This window comes from Scleropages formosus, chromosome 2 (genome assembly GCF_900964775.1).
Source record: "Scleropages formosus chromosome 2, fSclFor1.1, whole genome shotgun sequence".
NCBI classification, from domain to species: domain Eukaryota; kingdom Metazoa; phylum Chordata; class Actinopteri; order Osteoglossiformes; family Osteoglossidae; genus Scleropages; species Scleropages formosus.
Window position 1 is genome coordinate 3,933,793 of NC_041807.1, and position 19,208 is coordinate 3,953,000.

The window sequence follows — 19,208 nt, forward strand, 5'->3', positions numbered from 1 at the left end:
TTGAACCTGGGTCCTTTCAGTGCAAGAGCACAGCTATAACCACTAGACTATACTGCATGATACACCCAGGTGATGTCAAATTAGGGGAAATGGCTGAAAAAAAGCAGGTGGAACTACTGAAATAACATGGGTATCATAACTACAAGGCCTAGGGGCCTACTTTGGTGTCCTGTGTTTGGCCACTGTTCCAGTACTTATTAAAATACCTGTGAATAAGTACTTACTGCTGCATAGATAAGGCAATGAGCTCAAGAAACAAAAGAACAGCTGAAATTTATACAGACACTTCACTGCAAAAACAGCCAAGACATTAAACAGCAATATTGAATGACATGTGGCATGGCGCTTGAGTGACGGCACCGAAAGAACACAAAAAAGAGCAGGGGAAAGCGAATCGGGCTGCAGGGTCCACTTGGTAGAGAGAGGGTTTTGCTCGAGGTCACATTTTATGACACTTTCTGTGCAGGCATCAGTAATAAATCAGAGAGCTTGGGCAATCGGGGCCTCATAAATCAACCCTTTCGTGCCCAGTTTGGGGAAGTGGTCAGTGAGCAAATAAGGAAAAGTATCAAAGAAAGTGCACCAAAGATAAAAAGTAAGTCTTCATGCAACAAATAACAGCAGTTTTATTGTCTACATTGCATATAATTTTCTTCTGATGACATATGCCGTTTTGCAAAAATGTACAAATATATATACTGTATATACAGTATATACTGTATATAGACATGCACACAGTTTTACTGAAATCATCCTAATGTCATTCAAACAATATTTATGCATTTATATCCAATTCATCACTAGATTCCAGTCCTTAGTCATCATTGTACAAGAAAATTGATTTTTCTGTCAAACCATCCTTCTCATATAGTCAATGTTCCCTGCATCACAGCTGAGACCTGTGCCTCATTGGGTTTTGAAATTCCATTCATATTGAAAATAACATCTTTTTATGTCCATGGAGAGCCTTTTACATATTCTGATGATGCAGTGTTGTACTAAAATTTTGCATTTGGTTTTGCTCTTTATATGAGGATCCACCGCTGAAAAACTTGGAGACCCTGCTGTGAGATGTCTTGCAAAAGAGGACACGAACCACCTACATTCCCAACCCCACCCCCACCTTCATCAACCTTATGACTTGTTTGCATTTCCTCTCCACTGTTGCCTTCTGACTTTTTCCGCTCTGGCTGTTAAACCTGCACCATGTCAGGTGCTTTTGTGCCATGTTTAAACTAAATTTAGTTGCTTCAAGCCTACATTGAGCCTCGCTACATTTTATGCATCCGTGACGGGAAGATTTCACCATGAAATCAATGGATTTAAATCACACAAATCTGTATTAATCTTTTAAATGCATACGTGAAATACAGCCCCCCTGCAATGGCAGTAGAAATCTGGCCTCTGTATGCCATTCGTGTTACTTGTGACTCCATTTATCCAACAAACACCAGAGGATTATGAATGTCCTCTCATACGCAGGTGAAGACTGCCCGCTCAGAGCGATGGCCGCTTACTACTAATCCAGGGCAGCTTAAGCAGCGTGCTGCAAAAACAGGTTGAAATGAATGTGACTCAGAAATGGCTGCAGAGCAACGGAATGGCATGAGGGCTATGATTAATGCTGCACCACAGCACCAGACAGAGCAATAACCCTAGGGCAAGAACACCACGAACCCCAGCAAATTCTGCTCCATAGAAAGACAGCAGGTCTAGGCAGCCTCTCTAGATGATCGCCCAGCTACTAGACAGTGACATAGTCTAACCCTAGTTCCAACATCCTTGTTCAGGCATCTGAAAAGCCCATGGCACCCTCAGAGGTTTTGCTTTTAAAAGTCACATGTGCTTATTCTGTACTCTTTTACTGCTGCACTGTAAGAGATGTCATTTTCCATGGTGAAACAGAAGCGCAGGCCTATTATCCAAAGGTTTCAAAGTCCAAGTCCCCCTATTGTTCAGGCTGCTGAGGTTCCTGTCATGGGACATTGGCATCTAAGTGAACAGCGCTCTTCTGGTCAAAAAAGGTGGAGAATAACTGAAAGAGCCACGAGGCATGCGCTCAACACATGATGTGCCATCTTTTTCCTAACTGTCCAGTTTTGACAGCTTGTTGTTGGTCTCTTTGATTTAGCCTGGTGTCCCACCATGATAAAATGTGCATACGAGTTTGTGAATTTCTGCAGTATATTTGTTCACCCCTGAATGACAGAGTAGTGCTAACTTAGGGACTCCACAGTGCAGTGGGAACGGACTGCACAGCTCATTTCATTTCTCACAGTATAAGAAAAATTTTTCCAGAGCTTTCAAGCCAAGCGATCTATAGCCGTCTGATCGAGGGCACTGTGTGTGCACCGGTCCAGCTTTCTTCACTGCAGCCCCTGATTCTTGAGCTGAACTAAATCTCAAAGTTCCCCAAAACCTCCCACAACTCTAAGAGTCTCCAGTGTTGGTCGGCTCCCATCATGCACATTTACATTTACATTACATTTATTCATTTAGCAGATGCTTTTGTCCAAAGCGACGTACATCTCAGCAAAAGTACAATTTATGCATTACATTGAGAGAAGGACACATAGCTGCAGACATGAAAGTCTCAAGCAAACCTAGTTTGTTCCCTACCACTTGCTGCACCGAGGTTCATCGTTCGAGTAGGTGCATAAGACACAGGATAGACAAATCCCGATATCCTCCCACCATGTTTTTTTCTTTTTTAAAATATTATAAAATACACAAATGAGCAGAACAATACCAGAGCAATGGCTGAATAAAAGTTGTATCTGGGGATGCTTCTGGAGTTACGATGCGTGAACAGTTACACCATAGATGAGGATGAGCTGGAGACATCTTGGGCGAAGTGGATCTGGAAAAGGTGGGCTTTCAGACCCTTCTTGAAAACAGAAGGAGTTTCTGCAGTTCTGAGTGACAGGAGGTCATTCCACCACAATGAACCCTCCGAGCTTTACCTTTCGTGTGCGGGACCACCAAGCGAGCAGAAGTAGATGAGTGAAGGAGCCTGGCTGCGGTGTACCGGTTGATTAAGTCTTGTAAATAGCTGGGAGCAGTTCTATTGATGCATTTGTACACAGTAACCAGGGTTTTGAATTTGATTCGGGTAGCTATAGGAAGCCAGTGCAGAGAGATGAGTGGAGGAGATACATAGGAAACCCTGGAAATAACTGAACAGATTTAAGCATATACCATGTACTTTTTTTTTTTTTTTTTTTATTGTTACATGGTATATGCTTAAATCTAATTTTTTTTTTTTTTTTCCCCCCCCTGTATTCCTAACTGAAATGATCTTTCTGTGTCTAGTCACTTTACAAGAACAAAACTATATTCTGGGTTTGCTCAGTTTAGACAGTTTGTAATATGAAAGCTTGATGATGTAAGTAGCATGTACAGGTAGGAATAGTAAAAAGTAAACATTCCATTTGACAACCTACATGATATGTAGAAAATCCAAAGTTACGGTATACTTTCTATGGATTAGTTGTATTCAGTGTTGTTTAGCATCACACCCTTTAGTGTAAAGTACAACAGACACTGTACATATACTCACACACACTGCCTGAAACGGCTTGTCCCGAGCGCGGTCGCGGCGAACTGGAGCCTAACTTGGCAACACAGGGTGCAAGGCTGGAGGGGGAAGGGAGACACCCAGGACGGGACACCAGTCCATCACAAGGCACCTCAAGCGGGACTGGAACCCCAGACCCGACAGAGAGCAGCACCCGGCCAAGCCCGCTGCACCACTACATCTTTCTGTACATATATACTATTAGTAGCATATACTATGACAGTATACTACTGACATCAATTTAGTGTATACTGAATTTATTTACTTTTAATTTCTGACGTGTCATGTTGCAAATATTGTCAATAACAATCTCCATGAATTTAACAGCCTGCCAGGAGTAGTAATTTATTTCTTTAATAACTAAAATCATTACTTGAGCCACAGGTAATGAGCAGAATGTGAAAATATGTGTATTACAGCTGATTTGCAATCAAAGTCTCCTTTACACAAACGCCAGCAACGTTATTTAAAGCATGCTTGTTTCAAAAAGTCTGAGGTTTTTTTTGGCCTCAGCATATTTTTTCTTTTTTTTTTTTTTTACATTTTCAGAACCGCTTGTCCCATATGGGGTCACGGGGAACCGGAGCCTACCCGGCAACACAGGGCGTAAGGCTGGAGGGGGAGGGGACACACCCAGGACGGGACGCCAGTCCGTCGCAAGGCACCCCAAGCGGGACTTGAACCCCAGACCCACTGGAGAGCAGGACTGTGGTCCAACCCACTGCGCCACCGCACCCCCCTCGCCTCAGCATATTTTTGTGTTTTAAAATCAATGAAGCTAGGTTTACAGAATTCTCAGTACACAGCTATATCATACAACTAGCAAAATGCAATAAATAAAAATGACACATTAGATGCACAGCCAAAACAGCCTGTGTCAGTGCAGTAATTATTTTTTAACACCAAGTATTACAAAGGCCATTCAGACCACAGGACATACATTATATGCTCAAGCTGTGATTTGTGAGAGAAAAGGAAACAACAGACAAGTGTATACTTAGCAGGAAACCATGCGTTTCAGAGTTCTAGCTGTGTGCTCTGATTGCTGCTGCCAATACAGGGGTCACGCCAAAGATGACAAACAAGCCAGATCACTGGGGTTCAGCCTCCAGCAACCAAGTTAATCAGCAGAGGGTGGAATTGGGATCTTTATTTGTTTCTTCAGCTGGTTTCTGAGGGGTCGCTGCCTAGTTTAATTCTATAGGTCATACAGGTGACACCTTTGTCCAAGACAACAGTACGATATCCTTGCTGCGCCAATTTGTGGTCAGTACCTTGATCAGGAGTGCTACAACATAGTGTGATTCAAACGTGAAGCCTTCAGATGGCAGGGTAACAACAAATGGCCTGACGCTACTAAGCTTTTACAATAATTAAACTGATAATGAAATTCAAGAATGAAATGTATTGTACCAATTCAAATGGGAAATAATTTATATGAGAACTAAAACAACCATCAAGAAAAGGTTCATAAAAGTTTAATTTTTTTCCTTTTTGGTTCCTTTGAAAAAAATAAACAGATACAAAATCCTGATAAATTTTCTTCCAAAAGGCTTCTGAATTTATGTATTGATATATGAAAAAATAAGGAACTGAATGAAGGAAGAAAGCAGAGTATCACAGGGTCTAGTGGTCCCCAACTTGAGACAGTAGGCACCAGCAGGTCAGCTAATCTAAAAAAGGAGGAAGATGAGAAGGGGGTGCAAAGGAACATTCTTTTCTACCCTAATTTTTTTCAGTTGGAGTAATAAAACACATTAAACCTTGGAGAACAGGACTCCTGTGTGAGCCCCTGGCTGGGAATAAAGCAATGGACCATCAGCTGTCAGACACGGTAAGCGCACTCCTGACACATAGTCGCCAATTAGGACTATGAGAAGCTAAGGAGATAGATGAATGTGAGCTTATTCCTTAAGTCCCAGGGTACCATCTACATTTTTTGTGCCCACATATCATAGTTGTTACCTCTCACAGCCTCTTTCTTCCAGAAATGTTTCTTTGAACATCTGTCTGTGTGTAACAGGTATAGCCTAACCTTGGAGCAAACCCTCATCCTTGACTGTAACCTGTATAATCTCACAGCAGGAGCTATGACAGGCATTCCAAGTTTAAAAAGCCTAACTCATGGACCTGCCAATCTTTTGTCTAGATTTCATCAGTGTGGTCACACAGGTTCTATAAACTCCTCCACATCTTCTTCTCTAAAAAACTTCTGGAGAATTATCAGGCATGTCTTGAAAGGGCAAACTAACAGGTCTTGTCTGACTCTGGTGTAATGTGCACCATGACAAATGGTGCACATGGTAAAATGTTACAGGAAAAATCTACTCAAGTTACAAGAATTTGATTTCACATGGAATTTCAGTTGATACTCCTTCTTCAGCTTATGGGGCATTTCTTCATGTTTATCAGGACTGAATACGGATTTTGCATGCCTCCAGACAGCACCGCTTATATATCGCTTTTGGAGAAAAGTATCTGTCTGTCCACTTTGTCTTTGCTTTCCTACCTTCTGCACTTTGAAAAAACTTAAGGCACAGCTTACTATTTCAGATAGATATTTGTTCATTGGGTAATGGTATACTTGCTCTATTTTTGTGAGAGAAAAAAAAAAAAAAAAAGCTAAAAACTGGTAGAACATTAGACATCAGCCAAATATTTGTTACTCGAAAGTTCATAAATCAGGGACCAGCTGCAGCAAGAATCATTAAAAGTATCCTCTTTTCCTCCATCTTTTCTAATGGAAGCATCCAAAGTATATCCTCCATGGGCATATTGCTCCCATGTTGCATTTAGGGGGTGTAAAACATGGTGTCCCAGTGTCCTCACTGCGGCAGATCTATGGTAAAAAGAAACAACAGCTTGTTCTATTCCCTTGCCAGGAGCAAGCGTCCCTCTGGTGACAAGAGGCTCTTTCTTTATGATTGTGTTATGTTTAGTCTGCCTTTATTCTCAAGTTAGTGCAGAATAAGAGCCCAAGCGGCACTGAGTGTGCAGTGTTTGTACAAAGAGCTTGCAATACATTCAATTTAAGAGGAATTTCGAACCTTTGGTTGCCCGATTAAAGGTACTGGGTGTACAATGTGTTGTCTTCTGCCCTGGTTAATATGGTCCTGGATGTACAAACTGTTAGTCTGCATATAGTCGGCATTCTCAGCAAAAGACTCTGGTGTGAAACAAAATAAAAATTCTGTGCTCCACAGGCACATTGAGTTGTCATGCATCATGCATTGTTTCAGAACAATTATTTTTTTTTTTTTTTTTTTTTAAAACAATGAACATAATACAACCTTTGAACAACAAATTAATCTTCATTCCAGGGGCATTCTGGCCCCAGCCACTTTCCAGTTTATATTCTACAGGCTGTAATGAATTGTACCTTGCCAGTCAAAGCAAACTTTGGCCTACAATTTTCAAAAAGGCAGTTAAACAAACAGTTAAACACTTAGAGCTGTACTTTGATGTATAAATAGTATGGTCATGAGTTCTGTGTCTCAGCCACAGTTGTGGAAATTCCATTGCTTTTAATGAAAGCAAAAAACAACCGTCCCTGTTTTTCTCCGTTCTTCTCAAGCTCTGCTTCACCAGGGCCAAATAATGGGAAACAATGTTAGGACACTTGGCTGTATATCCATTTTTCATTCCAATGAACCACAGAGTCAATTAACATTGTGTGCCGGAATAAGGAAGATTTACCTCATAGTAATGAGTGTCAGTCACAGTAATCCTTAGTTTTTTTTTTTTTTGGAAATGCAGCCCTTTTGGTGGGGATTACAAACACTTAGAATTATCACAGAACTAAAACCTACTGAAACTGCTACATCAATACAGTGTAATTTTCCATTATATCAATCATGGTGAAAAGGCTATGGGTACTGGAAGGACACGCTCTGTTGTGAGCTTAAATCCGGTGAGGGACACTGCTATCGTACCGAGGTTTTAATTAATGTCAGATCCTACAAATGGGAAAAATCTAAAATAAGTCACCCTCAGCAGAAGATCTTGCCAAGCAAATCAATAATGCTAAATAATGCTTTGCACAATGTTCAGCAGTGCTTTTATATCTAACTGTATTAGTGCACCCTACATGTACATATATGCACCATATGTCAGGTGAAAACACTCATTTATCATTCTTCCATTCAACTCCGTTGTCTTTGGGTTGGAACAAAACACTCAGCTTCTTCCTGAAGTTGCCAAAACAGACTTTGTTTTACCAGTCAACATGTCTGAAAACAGGCACAAATCATTGACTGATGACATGCCATCGAAGTCCTGGGTTTATTTCCTTGGACCCCCCTCAATACACATCAAGGGAACATTCTAGAATCGCAGCAGATCGCCTGAGAAAGCCCAAGAGAGCACTCAAGGTATCGATTAGGAAAGTGGACGATAAAATGTTGAGTGTCATTATAATATGCTTTTCTTTCATGAGTCTCATTTTTATCCCCACTGGTGATTAATAGCTTGTCATTAGAGCTTGGATTTTTTTAAAATTCATTTCCAGCAATACTTCCTGTGAAACGTTAATGAAATTGCATTACCGCTTCAACACACTCTACTGAGGAACGCATTATTAATTTATATGTTCTGACACAGATATCGCAAACGAAATTCTGAATTAGCCTGAAAACAAAATGTCAGGGTCAAAGTGGCTGTGATCAGTGGTATTATTTGTTATAAACATTATTGTATTTAATTAGCGTCACAAACTTTCAGCATTTAAAAATGACACTGGGCCTAGTAGAATGCAAAATTAAAACTAAATTCTTCTTGTAATGTGCACATCTGATAAAGCTAATGTATAAAGCTATACTGGGGGCGGGGGGCACAGTGGTGCAGTGGGCTTGGCTGGGCCATGCTCGATGGTGGTTCTGGGGTTCGAGTCCTGCTTGGGGTGCCCTGCAATGTCCCCCTCCCAGCCCTGCACTGCCGGGCTAGGCTCCGGCTTGCCGCGACCCTGATTGGGTCGAGCAGCCTCAGACAGTGTGTGTGTGTGTGTGTGTGTGTGTGTGTGTGTGTGTGTGTGTGTGTGTACTAACAGGCTTCCTTATCTGAACATTAATAAAGATGATTAGAAATGCATTTTTTCAGATATATCTCCAGTTGAATGTAGTACCAGCTCCCATCAGCTTCTTAAACCTTGCATGTTCTTTGAAAAGTTTTACATTTTGTGTTTTTTCTAACATGTTAAATACACAAAATTTAGAAACACTTGTGAGGTAGGACATTAGGCTTCATCTTTCAGGTCTTCATCTGGATTTATTCAGCAGATTTGTACTCTAACAATGACCACAGAGCAGTGTACGCTGAGTACTGTTACCATCCATGGTCTTAATTCTGCTTAGCTTTGTGTCTGTGTGTGTGTGTGTATATGCGTACCCGTCGTGCGCTTAGGCCTGTATTCACCGTCAATGGATGCTAGTCATTCTGTGCTGCACTTAGCAAAATGCCATAGAAGGCCCATAATCAGCAGCTACAGAATGATTACAGTGTGTCCATTTAATGCACAAAGTCCTGCTCACACACTGTGCTTGACACAGCTTTTACAAAGTACTACCTTACAGCTGCCGTTCCCTTTGCGCCTAGAACAGAAAGGGCTGCAGAGGAGTTCCAAAGCTGTCAAATACTGTAACGTTCTCATGGTAACCAAAGGATGATAATATATGCACTGCAGGGAAAAACAAGGTACATTAAGCATTGAGGAGTTTTAGGTTCTGTATTCTCAAGGTGATAAGCATGTTAATAAGGAACTGTACATTAAGAAAAAATATTTGTAATACCATGTTAGATGTATTAAAACTAATACACAAAAATAATTTAGTAATGCATAAATACCAATACCAAATTTAATGTGCACCACTAGTTTGTGTAAAACAAATGCACAAATACCAAGAGATGTTCTTACTGTTCATGCACGTGCTGCATTGTCTGTGAGGGTTAAACTGTCAGGAGTTATAACCTCAATGGCATATTCGTAGTTTAATGCTTACCTACATGAAATATCTGTTACTGAGCCAATGCAGAAAAGTATGCATGGGAGACAAGACAAGGGGATTTCTTTGTGCGTGATATTTGGAAAAGCGCTCTGCTGAAATGGAAATAACTAAATATTTATGAAACATCCGAAATGACCCATGAAACATCAATGTAATGTTCCTTTTCTTTTAAATTAAACAGATGAACAGGCAAAGACTTGCGTACTTGCGCTGCTTTAATTCCTCTGAAACTCTTATTTAGACTAACACACGAGGCCATTGTTGCACTTATATTTAGTTGATGCTTTCTTCCAAAGCGACTTACAATCTTCAGGTGCTTACAGTTATTTACTCATTACACAACTGGGTAATTTTACTGCAACAATTTTGGGTAAGTGCCTTGCTCAAGGGTACTACAGCCAGAGGTGGGAATCGCACCTGTAACCTTTGTACCCAAAAGCAGTAGCTCTAATCACCAACCACTCTACCAGCTGTCCCCAAAAAAAACAGCATCAGTTTAAAAGTGAAGATAACATACGAATAAGGCCAGTGTGAATAAGGTGATGCTATGAACTTTAACCAGTGACTATACAGGTTAACCACAGGGATAAATATACAGTGGGGGGGGGGGGGGGGGGGGGGGGTAGCTAATTTAAGATGTAACAAATTATCTGATGTGAAAGGAGAGTAGAGTCACTGACAAACAGGTCATCAGCTGTCACAAAAATGAAAAAGCCAAAGGAGGTCTGAGCCAGATGGAAGATCCGAGGGTAAATCAAAACATCTGCTACATGTTTCCTCGGCCTGGAGCCAGACAGACGGAGCAGAGAGGTAGATGGAAACACAAGACCATAACGGCATCCTATCTGGAAAATGCCTGAGGTCCTCAACCTCTTGTGCAGTCCAGCTGTCCCTGTTTGATGGAGAGCACTCTCAGCAATGTATCTGCCCAGTAATTTTCCACATAACTGCAAAAACTATATCAGCTGTTGTGGAATACAGACACATGGAGACTGGTTCAATGCCCTTTACCGCAGAGACAAACTGGTGCTTATCCGATATCCTAAAGACGTGTCATATTGTTTCACAAACCTCTCTCTATCTTTCAGTGCTCACAGAGTATAAGGGAGATGGTGTGTGTGGACATTTTTGAACTGGACATTTGACCTAAAAATCAAAGTTTCAAAAGAAAAAATGAAACCACACCTCTTCGGTACTATGCCTAATATATTCTGTACGTTTCCATGTATGTACAATTCTCTTTGAATACAAATGATGAATTTGGTATAGAGTGGCTACAAAATGTTAACCACGGTAATTTTCAGATAATCCAGTAACATAGTGAGCTGCACTTAGAATGACACTACTACCAGAGCAGGTTGTTCTGACTGCCAAAAGCTGCGAAAATCCAATGCAAGCAGAGCAACAGACTATCGCCACCTTTCATTCTCAGCAATTCTGCAGTTCTCTCTGCATACTCCCACCGTACATAACCCAGCCCACCTCTGATTTCTAGATCCAACTTGATACCTGCTCCACAATTATACCCTTGTAGCAACTCAGCAGCAGTGAGAGGAAGACCAGCTGCAAGAATGACTGGGAGTCGTGATGCTGTTATTAGAAACATTTTCAGACAGCAACCAGTATAACATAAGTCATTCAAGAAACACTGTTGAAGCTTGCGTTCATAATTCATACCTACTCTTTAGATATGGCTTCTGCATAGCATATCTCAAAAGAAATACATTAGATCATTCCTAGGCATAAAAAAAAATTGCTTTTAAGGATTAAATAGCATACACTGATTTATCTCTCTAACATCCAACCATTCTTGGATGAAGGATTGAACTTGTGACTTCATGGAGCTTCTGTTTACCTTGTTTACATTGGGTTTTATTACATTGTGATTTATTTTTTCTTTGTTCGGACTGCATATTGAGAAAAAAACAAACCATCTCTAAATATCCGGCTGCAAGGAGACAGTGCCTCAACTCAAACTAGAAGGTCTGTTTCTGGGAATATATCAGTATTTCCAGCGGAACTTCTGATGACCTCCTGAGGTCAGTTCAGTATTAATCACAATGTGATTTATGAGCAACTGAGAAAACTGTCCCTGAGCGCTATGAGTAAAGGATCCAAAAACTCAAGAACAATCTGGGAAATGTACACACATACACATACACAAACACACAGTCTGAAATTGCTCATCTCAGGCGGGGTTGCGGTGAACCGGAGCCTAACCCGGCAACACAGGGCACAAGGCTGGAGGCAGACAACACATCCAGGACGGGTGGGAAATGCATAACAGACAAAAAAAGGACAGTTTATGATTGGAGACCACACAATATAAATCTTCTGTGCTATTTCTGCAACATAAGTTGTGTATTTCTGCATCAACAGAAAATCTTACAACTATCTAAAGTATATAGTGTACTATATCAGTTCTAGAGGTTTGCACACAGGCAGATAGACTGTACCTAACACAGATTTAATTACATCAAGATGGTAGATTATATTTGAGTAATGATTCATTTTAAGCAGTGATTTCATCTAAATTGAACCTTATTTGTTTTTGGATGTGGCCTTCCATAACCAATGATTACATGAATTACAGAACCAAGATTTTACGCCTTGACTGACCAGGTACTACTCAGTGTGGTACACTTTTTTAGATCTAATCAAGGTGAAGACACTATCATCGTCAATTCTCTAACCATTCAAAGGACCCACTTTTCAAGATTTGGCATGTTGTTCTCATTTCTATGCTTAATAATTGTATGGTTTCTTTTTAAAATAATGTTTTATTTTTACTTTCATTTTAGGGTTAAAGTTTCATTTCAAAAGCGGGTTTGGCCGGGTCCTGCTCGCTGGTGAGTCTGGAGTTTGAGCCCCGCTTGGGGTTCCTTGTGATGGACTGGCATTCCATCCTGGGTGTGTCCCCTCCCCCTCCCCCTCCCCCTCCCCCTCCACCCCCATGCTCTGTGTTTTCGCGTTAGGCTCCGGCTCGCCAGGACCCCACTTGGGACAAGCAGCTTCAGCAAATGTGCGTGTGTGTGTTTTGTTTTAATCTTCTACATTTCAGCAGGCAGTGCAGTACTTAGTGTCGCCTTTGTACTCAAGGACTTGGATTCAAATCTCACCTTCTGCTGCAATACCCCTGATCAAGGTACTTACCATAAAATTGATACAATGAAATTAAAAAAAAAAAAAACAAACATTCTTCCTTGTCTTTTCCTGTACTTCATTTTCCCAGCCTGGCAACTGATGCCTGGGTAAACCACTAAACAAATACATGTAAATGCTATGTAAATGATGTGTAGACCCCATGTACTCTGATTTGTACATCGCTTTGGAAAAAAGTGCCACATACAGGAATAAAGGGAAACGTAAATAACATAGTCCAAGTGTTTGCAAAAGGACTGCCGGAATTACCATCTTGATGCTGTAGACTGAGAAGTTTGAGCAAGAAGCACATGTCCTTTTAAAGTTAGGGAGCTGTCTGGTGTGTCAGAGTGCTTCACATCACAGCTTGCTGCTTCACATGTTAATAAGCTCTCTGCAAGAAGCATTCATAATCAGGTAATTATATTGCCCATTTGGTATTATATTACCACATAAATTACTCCTGCCTCACAAAATCGGAGGCTTGCTTCACATTAACGTTATTAAAATGCCCGCGTAAATGGATACGGTGCCTCAGCTGGAACTCCAATAATGAGCCCCGCAGTTGGGTAAACATCATCATTTACCCTGTAAACTGGCTCACTTACTTCATCTACGGCACACGCGGGCGGAGCAGCAGGGCTGAGCCCCTGAACACAGGCGTGTGTGACCCCAGTGCGATACGGTGGAGCGTGACACCACCTGAGTCCCCCGGCCGCGCGGCGACGAACGCGCGCACCTCACTAACTGACCTGGCGAGGGAGTGCAGACCGGAAGACACCTGCTGCCCAGGACTGCGCAGGAGGCGACACTGGGCCACCGTGCGCGTCTACCCGAAGGCAATGCAGTCCAAAGAAAGTCCTCACTGGGAATAAAGTAGTAAAGGGGCGCAGCACTGTGACTGGCTGGCGAAGAGGTGACGGGTCTGGCTGCCACTGTATGTGACTGTTCCGCCAGCAAGGCGCCGAAGCGCGCGCTGCCGGTATTCTCTGAAGTAAATCGGTGCATTACATGAAAGCGCAGGGAAGTGCACAAGTTGACTCCGGCTGCCCACATACCGCGACAGGGGCGCAGTCAGGGACAGAAGAGTCGGAGTCGCAGCTGCCCCCTGAGTAGCAGTGACTGAAAGTATGAAGTCGGAGTTCTGTTTTCTGTACTTACAGTTACAGCGGCGGCGGGGTGAAGGAAGAGGAAAGAGGAACGTCGCTGCCTCAACCTCGAACCGCTGGCACGCGCACCCGCGGAATAATCCCTTGCCGAAGGCGCTGTGTCGTCGGCTGCTGGGCGAGTGTCTTCCTCGCGGCGGCGTGTTTGGCTGTGCCGTCCGCCTAGTGTGTGGCGCTCTGGGTGAGAGAGAGAGAGAAAGGAGAGAGCGACGGGGGGGGTATAAAAAAAAAAAAAAAAAAAAAAACAAAGGCAAATATGTTGGTCCCTCATAATGAGGCATTTTCTCCGCCCCCACTGGCGCATGTCCACGCCCCTAGTGTTATAGCAACAGCCAATGACAAGGCTGCACAGCTCGAGCTCGTGCTCATGCTCGCGGTCGGCCGCCGTTCACTGCGAAGTGCTTGTCACTTTCAGCAGCTGCCAGGAAATGCCTCAGTGTGTATGCACGTGTGTGTGTGAGAGCGAGAGGTCGAGATAGGAGTGTGTGGTGTATGCTGAAGTGTGCCTTTCCTAGTGAATTTCATCTTCATAGAAAGCTTTTTAAAAAATGGTCCATTTATGCCTTAGTTTCTTACTTTCTTGTTTACTTTTCCTGCCAAGTTGCAGGAACTGTTGTTACAACACTCTCACTTTGGAATAGGAGTGTGTGGAAGCATTCATTGGAATTAAAATATATCGAGGAAGTACAAAGCTAAAGAGCAGAAGTTAGTCATAACTAGAGTTATGATTACATTTACATTATATACAGTCAGAGTGTTTTTCCCTTTTTATGATTTTATTATGCAGCCTTCAGTTTGATTGTTGGTCTACTTCTGTCATTTAGCAATATTTTGTACTTCCTGTTTCTTACACTGATTCCGTCTTGTTGATGAAAGTGTGAAATATTAATATCGAGTTAATAAAGAACCAGTTATCCAGCTAGAGTCACAGCTGACTGGGGGTTTTTCTACAGCGGGTCTCCAATCCTTAGCCATTCATATTTTCCTCCAATCCAGCCATTTATATTTTCAGACTATAACACCAGAACCGCAAGTCAGTCCAGAGGAGGAACTAACATGGTGAGAACATGCAAATGTTATGAGATGAGGTCAAGGCAGACCAGAAGCTGTGACCCTGCAGCTGTGAAGAGACAGCACTGCCCGTGTCACCATGCAGCCTATAACACTTCCACTGAAACCATTTCAAAGACAAATAGTCATGATTAGAAATAATTACTGCCTGTTTTGAATAATAATGTTTAGCAGTTTTCTTTAAATTGTCTCTTCTCTCTTTTTCCGTGGAACAAGGTGTAAAAGATGAGGATATTTTAGGTAGTATCTGTTGGCAGGAAAGCATGTAACATAACAAAACTGGAAGGTGAACTAGTATGGAGAAATCATTAAAGCGAATTGGAAGCTGCCCACTCACCCATCTCATCCCCCTGGGGTGAAGCAGTCTAATCATCGTCGGGTCACTGGTGAGCTGCGGCAGGCCGTCGGGGGGCACAAGCATGCTCGGTGCAGACGGCCTCCAGCTGCTGCACGTCACAGACTTTTAACTCTTTTGACGCCTCCGCAAGAGTGGGTTAGTCCTGAACAAATTTTCTTCATCCTTTCAAATCTTCATAGACTACCAGATCCGATTAATTGCTCTTGTACTTCCAGGTGTACAACAGAACAGACATTTCCTAACCAAGAAATGCTACAGGTTCATCATTAATGGTATACTGAGTTTTTTATTTTGGACCAACTAAAACCCCCGAAACTGAAAGTTACACATCAAAGGAAGAAGCTATCTCGGACTTTCAAAAATTAAAACAAAAAACATATTGTGAACATTGTGTATGGTTTATTCCATGAATTAGCCAGTTCCCAACCCATGATTACTGGCTTCATACGCTTCCGAGTAGCAACATAGATTGACTTGCTTGTCATCTACCTATTGTTATGAGTAACAAAAATTCAATCCCTCCGCCCGCTGTACAGTGTATTTTCCTTTGTTGGGAAAGCCAGCATTTTCATCCTTTTTAGACTGACAAAAATTATACCATGAAGGAATGCACAACCTTGGTTCATTCACCGTGATGTTGTAAAACTATTAACACTGTACCATAATGTTTTTAAGAAGTTCTGCAAAGTCTGGGAATTTTTGAAGGCAATACATTCAAAAATTCCATTGTCTAAAACAGTGTCAATCTTCAGTTCTGAAGCAAAAAACTAGAGACAAGATTACTTTTAGAATCTTAAAAAGACATACTTTCACATTTTTGACAGTTTCTTTCTGATCATACTTGAATTATTTATTACATTACAAACTGCCGGATGTTTTATAAAGTAACTGATTACAAGAATAACCAACCAACATCTACAACCGCTTATCCCCAGTGGGGGTCGCGGCAAGCCAGAGCCTTACCCGGCAGCACAGGGCACGAGGGGGACAGACTCTAGACAGGATGCCAGTCCACCGTAAACCACCCCAAGCAGGGCTCGAACTCCAAGCCCACCGCACAGCAGACACTGGCCAAACTCATTGTGCCAATAAGATAATTAAAAGTCTCAGCTGTAAGCAGGTAACAATAGTACTAGAACATTAGAATAACTACAGATTTTTTTTCTCATTTTTCCTATGATTAACTAATATTTGATATGTTACTCTATTTCTTTCAAACCACACTGGGAAATGTACTTAATTTTTCCAGCTAATATCATTTTTTTTTTTTCCTTGTCTGCTACTGATACAAGCCCGCTCAAAGTTTCAGGAGAAAAGGATCTCAAGAAAAATATTTTTTAGCTTTGGCTCACAGTGAAACCATGAGTAATCAGTATTTCTGCCCTCATGCTAGAATGCCAGCAATGAGGAACAGATGAACAAGCTGCAACACAAGCACCGACTTCAGAATTATCCTTAATAATCTAGGAAACATTGTAATGGTAAACCAGTAAGGCAACAGATAAGTTTGTGTGGTTATCTTTATTACGTTTGATGAAAATGAAAAATTCCAATATATTTTGGTCTAAAATGGGTAAGAGAATTTGATTCAGTGGAAGGCTGAGATACAGTCTTTGTCAGTCAAACAGTTCTATGACCAGAGGAATACAGCATTTCCTCAAATTGGATTGCTAAAAACTCATTTGCAACATCATGTGATTTCATAGAAAGGAAATTGCATTGGAGAAGTAGAACCACCTTAAAACAGGACACTGACATCAAGTACTGTAGTATAAATTTTAAAATATTAATAACAATATTTATTGAAATGACATTTTGTATTATCCAAGTTAGTTTGTTGACTGTTTCGATGACTTCCAAATACAAATTCATTGCGTTTTAGACAACTGTATGATGCATTCATTCATTCATTCATCTTCCTCCGCTATCCAGGGCCGGGTCGCGGGGGCAGCAGTCCGAGCAGAGTCCTCCAGACTTCCCTCTCCCCGCACACCTCCTCCAGTTCCTCTGGGGAAACCCTAAGGCGTTCCCAGGCCAGCCGGGAGACATAGTCTCTCCAACATGTCCTGGGTCTGCCCCGAAGCCTCCTCTCAGTGGGACAAGCCCGGAACACCTCCCCAGGGAGGAGTCCAGGAGGCATCCGGAACAGATGCCCGAGCCACCTCAACTGGCTCCTCTCGATGCGGAGGAGCAGCGGTTCTACTCCGAGCTCCTCCCGGGTGACTGAGCTCCTCATCCTATCCCTAAGGGTGCGCCCAGCCACTCTGCGGAGGAAACTCATTTCTGCCACTTGTATCCGCGATCTCATTCTTTCGGTCATGATCCAGAGTTCATGACCATAGGTGAGGGTAGGAACGTAGATCGACCGGTAAATTGAGAGCTTCGCCTTACGACTCAGCTCCCTCTTCACCACAACAGACCGGTACAATGACCGCATTACTGCGGACGCCGCACCGATCCGTCTGTCAACCTGCCGCTCCATTTTTCCCTCACTCGTGAACAAGACCCCGAGATACTTAGACTCCTCCACTTGAGGGAGCAACTCCCCCCTAACTCGGAGGGGGCAATCCACCTTTTTCCGACTGAGAACCATGGCCTCGGATTTGGAGGTGCTGATTCTCATCCCCGCCGCTTCGCACTCGGCTGCAAACCTCCCCAGTGCACGCTGCAAGTCTTGATTTGATGAAGCCAACAGGACCACATCGTCCGCAAAAAGCAGAGACGAGATCTCGCGGCCACCAAAACAGACACCCTCCGTTCCCTGGCTGCGCCTAGAAATTCTGTCCATGAAGATAATGAACAGAATCGGTGACAAAGGGCAGCCCTGGTGGAGTCCAACATGCACCGGGAACAGGTCTGACTTACTGCCGGCAATGCGAACCAAGCTCCTGCTCCGGTCATACAGGGAACGAACAGCCCGTAACAGTGAGCCCCGAACCCCATAATCCTGAAGCACCTCCCACAGGATGCCACAAGGGACACGGTCGAATGCCTTCTCCAGGTCCACAAAACACATATGGACTGGTTGGGCAAACTCCCACGAACCCTCCAGCACCCTAGTGAGGGTATAGAGCTGTTCCAGTGTTCCACGGCCAGAGCGAAAACCGCATTGCTCCTCCTGAATCCAAGGTTCAACTATCGGTCGGATTCTCCTTTCCAGTACCCTGGCATAGACTTTCCCAGGGAGGCTAAGGAGTGTGATCCCCCTGTAGTTGGAACACAATCTCCGGTCCCCCTTCTTAAAAAGAGGGACCACCACCCCGGTCTGCCAGTCCAGAGGCACCGTTCCCGAACTCCACGCGATGCTGCAGAGGCGTGTCGGCCAAGACAGCCCCACAACATCCAGAGACTTGAGAAACTCGGGGCGGATCTCATCCACCTCCGGAGCCTTGCCACCGAGGAGTTTTTTGACTACCTCAGCAACTTCAGCCAAGGTGATGGACGAGTCCCCTTCCGAGTCCCCAGCCTCAGCTTCCTCTACGGAAGGCGTGTCGGAGGGATTGAGGAGGTCCTCAAAGTACTCCTTCCACCGCCCGAGGACATCCTCAGCTGAGGTCAGCAGCGCACCACTTCCACTGTAAACAGTGTTTGTGGAACACCACTTCCCCCCTCTGAGTCGCTGGACGATTTGCCAGAATCTCTTTGAGGCCGACCGAAAGTCTTCCTTCATGGCCTCACCGATCTCCTCCCAAGCCCGAGTTTTTGCCGCGGCGACTGCCAGAGCCACGCTCCGTTTGGCCCGTCGGTACCCGTCAACTGCTTCAGGAGTCCCATGAGCCAGCCAGGTCCGATAGAACTCCTTCTTCAGCTTGACGGCATCCCTTACCTCCGATGTCCACCACCGTGTTCGGGGATTGCCGCCGCGACAGGCGCCGGAGACCTTATGGCCGCAGCTC

At 43.2% G+C, this 19,208-nt stretch overlaps 1 protein-coding gene across 1 annotated transcript in view; it reads right to left on the reverse strand.

The window, feature by feature from the left end:
• cdk18 (cyclin dependent kinase 18) overlaps positions 1-14,263 on the reverse strand; it is a 65,222-nt gene extending 50,959 nt beyond the window's left edge. The window contains exon 1 of the mRNA XM_018758723.2: positions 13,879-14,263. Within this exon, the coding sequence (XP_018614239.2) occupies positions 13,879-14,187 (309 nt within the window). The 5' untranslated portion in view covers positions 14,188-14,263. The remainder of the gene's footprint in view (positions 1-13,878) is intronic.
• Between the last annotated feature and the right edge of the window lie 4,945 nt (positions 14,264-19,208).